A 5,547-nucleotide genomic window follows, 5' to 3' on the forward strand; every position below is an offset into this window, starting at 1 on the left:
GGCTCCCCCGCTGCGACTGGTGAGTAGACGTGGCAACCCTAACATATAATCATCATTATCATAAAGTAATTAAGACAGTTTAACACATACAGCTTTAAGTTACTAATCGTAGCAGCAGATAACACATAAAATTACAAAAAATACATGAAATTTTTCACATCAGGGCAAGATTTAGTCATGCTGGGGGAAAGCCAGAGAAAGTGGGCAAAAGGAAGGTTAATCGGAGGGTTTTTATTCTTCTCTGTCAGGAGCCTCAGCCGTTTTCAGGCCCTGCGGAATCGTGACAGGTCTCGCGGGGCCCAAGTATCAGCTGGAGGAGCGTTGGAAATCCTGTGTCCACCTCGAAATAAAATCCTGTGCCCTACTCATTAAAAAAAAAATACATCCACTTAAATCTCCAGTAGTCATAGGGTTGCCAAGTGACTTACGGCTAAAAGCGGGGGAGAGTTGGTCCCTGGCCAGGACATTCGCGCACCGTGACAATGTCACCCGGAAGTGACATCATCACGTTGGGCATGTTGCCAGCTAATGCTCTAGCAGCCAGCCTGGAAATTCTATGGTACCATAGAGTTTCCAGGCTGATTGCTAGAGCGTCAGCCGGCAACGGGCCCAACGTGATGACGTCACTTCTGGGTGACGTCATTGCGCTGGGCATGTGGGGGCGGGATTCTCCCCGCCAGCCTTTCCCCCTTTGAGCGGGGGAACCTCCACCCTCCCAGGGGACCTGGCAGCTCTAAGTAGTCAACCGGAAGCCTGACTAGGCAAAAACCCAACCTGGGCCCACCAACTTCCCAAAAACACTTGGCGGGGGCACCCAGTTGGAGACCCCTGGTTTAAGGTGCTTCCTTGTCATGGGTTAAGAGTGGGTCCTGTCTGCCTCTCCCTTCCCAGGTGAGCTTCAGCATCGAAGCCAAGGTGCGCGGCTGCCCCCAGGAGCGGCAGAAGTCTTTCACCATCAAGCCGGTGGGCTTCAAGGATAGCCTGACGGTGGTCGTGAACTTTGAGTGCGACTGCGAGTGCCAGCAGAACGCGGAGCCCGACAGCCCCTTCTGTTCCTTCGGCAACGGCACCTTTGAGTGTGGCATGTGCCGGTGTAACGCGGGCCGGCTGGGCTCTCACTGCGAGTGCTCCGAGGAGGAATACAGCCCCTCCCAGCAGGACAACTGCAGCCCCCGCGAGGGGCAGCCCCTCTGCAACCAGCGGGGCGAGTGCATCTGCGGCCAGTGCGTGTGCTACGGCAGCGACTTCGGCAAGGTCTCCGGCAAGTACTGTGAATGCGACGACTTCTCCTGTGTCCGCTTCAAGGGGGAGCTGTGCTCTGGTGAGTGGGTGTCATGCTTGGGAAGGGGTGTCATGCTGAAAGGGGAATCACTGCTTAGGGGGTGGATGGGTTCCCACTGCCAGTGGTCGGGTAGTGCTTCAGGAGGGAAAACGCCCTCCCAGGAGCCTGCTTGATCAGAGACGAAAGGGTGCAAAAGAAGCACACGTGTACACTATGAGAAGTAGGGTTACCAACTCTGGGTGAGGACATTCCTGGAGATTTTGGGGCGGAGCCTGTGGAGGACAGGGTTTGAGGAGGGGAAGGACTTCAGCATGAACATAAGAACATAAGAGATGCCAATGTTGGATCAGGCCAAAGGCCCATCCAGCCCAACACTCTGTATCACACAGTGGCCAGAAATACCAGTGCCATCAGGAGGTCCACCAGTGGGGCCAGGACATCAGAAGCCCTCCCACTGTTGACCCCCCCAAGCACCAAGACGACAGAGCATTACTTGCCCCAGAGCCCCTATCTATACCTTGTGGCTAATAGCCACTGATGGACCTCTGCTCCATATACTTATCTAATTCCCTTTTGAAGCCGTCCATGCTTGTAGCCGCCACCACTTCCTGTGGCAGTGAATTCCAAGTGTTAATCACTCTTTGGGTGAAGAAGGACTTCCTTTTATCCATTCTAACCCGACCGCTCAGCAATTTCATGGAGTGCCCACGAGTTCTTGTATTGTGAGAAAGGGAGAAAAGTACCTCTTTCCCTACCTGCTCTTTCCCATGCATAATCTTATAAACCTCAATCATGTCACCCCTCAGTCGTCGTTTCTCCAAGCTAAAGAGCCCTAAGCGCTTTAACCTTTCCTCATAGGGAAAGTGTTCCAACCCTTTTATCATTCGAGTGGCCCTTTTTTGCACTTTTTCCAAAGCTATAATAGCCTTTTTAAGGTGTGGTGACCAGAACTGCACACAGTATTCAAAATGAGGTCGCACCATTGATTTATATAGGGGCATTATGATATTGGCTGATCTGTTTTCAATACCCTTCCTAATAATCCCCAGCATAGCATTGGCCTTTTTTATTGCAGTCACACACTGTCTTGACATTTTCAGTGAGTTATCTACTACAACTCCAAGATCTCTCTCTTGTTCAGTCTCTGCCAGTTCAGACCCCATCACCCAGCCATTGTGGATATACACAGCCATACACACATGTATATGGAAAACGATTTGTTATAAATGTATATACTGAAATGGCAAGTTTGCACTACAGTGGGAAAGATAACACAGTAAGCAATTAACAGAAGAAATGCCCCCCCCCCAATACTAATGTACCTGTCACTAATTACTTCTGTGCTTACAACACCATTGACTGTATACCTGTGATGAAGTAGCACCTGAATACTTATTGGAAGATTTCATTTCCCTAAGTAGAGTTGGTTGTTCAAGTAGGTATTTGTAGAACTGAAGGCATGAATAGTCATGTAGGTTATATTGCAGTAACAGAACACCCTTTATAGCTTCAGTGGTAAATCTGTTCCTTTCATCTGTCTACTGGGCGTTCATTAAAGAAATATTATCTCAACATTTGCATTATATCTTGAAATGAAGAAGAAAAATTGTGCTGTTTTAAGCAACACAGAGCAGCAGTCTGCATTGCAGCACTTTTGAAAGTATTTAACCCGCTTGTCAGTAACTGGCACACTTTTGAAGTCTTCATCTATCTGAGCACTTTCAGCAAAAGTCTTCAAACTACAGAACTGGTCAAAACATTTTACATTATCCACCATCATGTCTCTATCTCTCAAGTTTGTTATGCCATGCTGAACGTAATCAAATGGAAGTGTATCCGTTAAAGTCATCCAGTGAAAACAGTCAGACTCATGAAAAGAAACAGTTTCTGCAAATATCTCAAACGCACTTTGGGTTTTTTTGTTTTTAAATCCCCAAAGGGATATTTTTATTTTGCAATGGACTACAAAACTACAAAGAAATATTAGGAAAGGGACTACAACTAAGGATAAAGAAAAGAAAACAGCACTAAACTAAAATCCCAAGAGGAGGAGATCTTTTCACTGTTAATAAAAATGTTAGTACAATATACTTGTAGAGTTCTTGCTTATAACAATTCACTATTTATATGTTAATTTGTTAGTTGTTGTGAGAGAAATCTCTGATCATCTTCTTATTCTTCGCTTCAAAAGGCCATTTTCCAAGTCCTTCTGCCTTTACTTCGGCTTTCTGTCTCTAAAATCGTATACAACTCTGGAAGGTCCCGCACCCTTTTCTGCAGTAGAGTCCTCTTCCGTTCCCAAGGTAGCAGAATCACTAGACTTCATTTCTTCCTCTTTGGACTCTTCATCTGTTCCCAACTGACGTCGCAAAAATTCTTTAGCTTTAAAAGCGGAGTCTATCTTCTCTCTTCTATAGTTGATCTTAAAGATGACAACTTCCGGGACCGCCCATCGTACGATATCCCATTAGTTTTAAGGAAAGAAATTAAGTCATTATAATTTTTTCTCTTTTGTCTAATTTCAAATAGAATATCCTTTAAAGTTTTAATGGTTACATTCCCCATTTTCAGTGGAGTTGCTGATGTTGCTTTTAGAATAGCATCTCTGGTTTGTCTTCTTGAGAACCTGACCACTATTTCTCCAGGTAGACTATTTTTTTAAATATAATTGGAGTATGCCCTGTAGGCTGACTCCATTTCGTTTACAAGTTCATTCGCTGTTAAGCCTACTACTGGAGTGATGAGCTTGCTAAACACCCTCTTCAGGTCCTCCCGTTCCGTTTCAGCAACCCCCTGGAACCTGAGAATCATGTTTGCTTTTTCCATCTGTAGCTGCAACACTCGATTCTCTTGACAATTTTGCTTTGTTTCCACTTCTCCCATTCTTTTCTTCAACTTCTTGCTTGTGGTGTCTATCTCTTTAATCCTCTCGTTTGCCTGCTCCACTTTTTTCTCCGTTTCGTTCAGCTGGAGCTGCTGTGCTGCATAGTTTTTGTTCATCACGGTCAATTGCTGGTTAATACCATCGAGTTGTCCCATCACCGGCTTAAGCATATCCACCAAGAGTTTAATGACATCTGTTCCCTCTTCCGGTTTCGGACTCTGGCTGCCTGGTGGTTTTGTTTTAAACTTTCTTTGCTGGGCCGCCATTTTTGTCATTTTGTTTACAGTTCTACCGCTTCTTCCCGACTCAAAAAAACTCGCCCAACGATGCCGCAAATCAGATAAGTCTCTCAAAACTAATTCAATTTATCTCCTCCCCTCTCCCCCTTCATGTTGCTTAGCAGTTAATTCGCATAAGAGGCGTCCCTCTTTGCAGTCTCTTTTATCAGCAGGGGGGGGAATCACTTTTAAAGTACTCCGTTTTATTCAGAACTCACGTTCATTGTCGGTCAGTTTCTCTGACCGCGCTCGGTTTATACGCCATTCCACTCGATCTCTGGTGCTTGTCCTGGTCAGACCAGCTTGTGCCCAAAGGCCACTCAGCGACTGGACCGTCGGGGCGGAGGGGAGCCTCAATTTTCTGGCATTTCGCTGTCGAAGAGGCTACCCTTCAAAAGTCCCCTGGCCTGGCTCCGCGGGGGTGTCACTTGAGGTGGCACCCCTCCATGCCGCTGGTGTGCAATTCGCCCTTCCCCAGTGTGGGGAGAGCATCTGCCATCGCTGCTCCGTAGACCGGAAGTCCCCCAAACACACTTTGTACAAGTAAGAAGCTTCTTCCATAAACAGACCTTCTTTCCTTTGCTTAGGATCTCTTTTGTCTTCAGTGAAAGGAAGGCTGCTTCAATTCTATGTGGCAACATTTGGCAAACGGACTGCAATACAGTGGAAACCTCCAAAATTGGATCCCCCCCCCTTTCTATTTCCTGGATATTTGTATGGAACATTGACATTAAGGAATGTAAGTGCCACAGATACGCTTCTGCGAAGTCATTTTCAAAGGATTTTTTTCAATATGAATGGTGGATTGGATTGAGACAGGGGGGAAAAGATTTCACACTAGGAAAGATCTGCAGTAACCATTCTGCGGCAGGCAAGATTGATCAGCGATCTTTTTCTGCTGTGTGACAATAATTGTCTGTCATTTCTATCAATGAATTCACAGTAACTTGTGTGATTTTCTGTTCTCACCACACATATGGAAAAATCATTGTGAATCTTCATTCTGATGCATTCTATGTCTACGGACAATGTGTCTGGCCCCTGCTGTATACAGTTGTGAAGGATGTCTGTTGGGCAACCAGTACCGACTAATTCTCTCTTTC

General features: G+C 46.0%; 1 protein-coding gene across 1 annotated transcript in view; it reads left to right on the forward strand.

Moving 5' to 3' along the window:
• Positions 1-891: 891 nt before the first annotated feature.
• Positions 892-5,547, forward strand: part of LOC107112937 (integrin beta-3-like) — a gene marked incomplete at its 5' end in the record, with an annotated part of 26,406 nt that continues 21,750 nt past the window's right edge. The window contains one exon of the mRNA XM_015414148.1: positions 892-1,321. Within this exon, the coding sequence (XP_015269634.1) occupies positions 892-1,321 (430 nt within the window). The remainder of the gene's footprint in view (positions 1,322-5,547) is intronic.

The sequence above is a fragment of the Gekko japonicus genome, unplaced genomic scaffold (assembly GCF_001447785.1).
Source record: "Gekko japonicus isolate JY-2015 unplaced genomic scaffold, Gekko_japonicus_V1.1 scaffold5547, whole genome shotgun sequence".
Classification (NCBI taxonomy): domain Eukaryota; kingdom Metazoa; phylum Chordata; class Lepidosauria; order Squamata; family Gekkonidae; genus Gekko; species Gekko japonicus.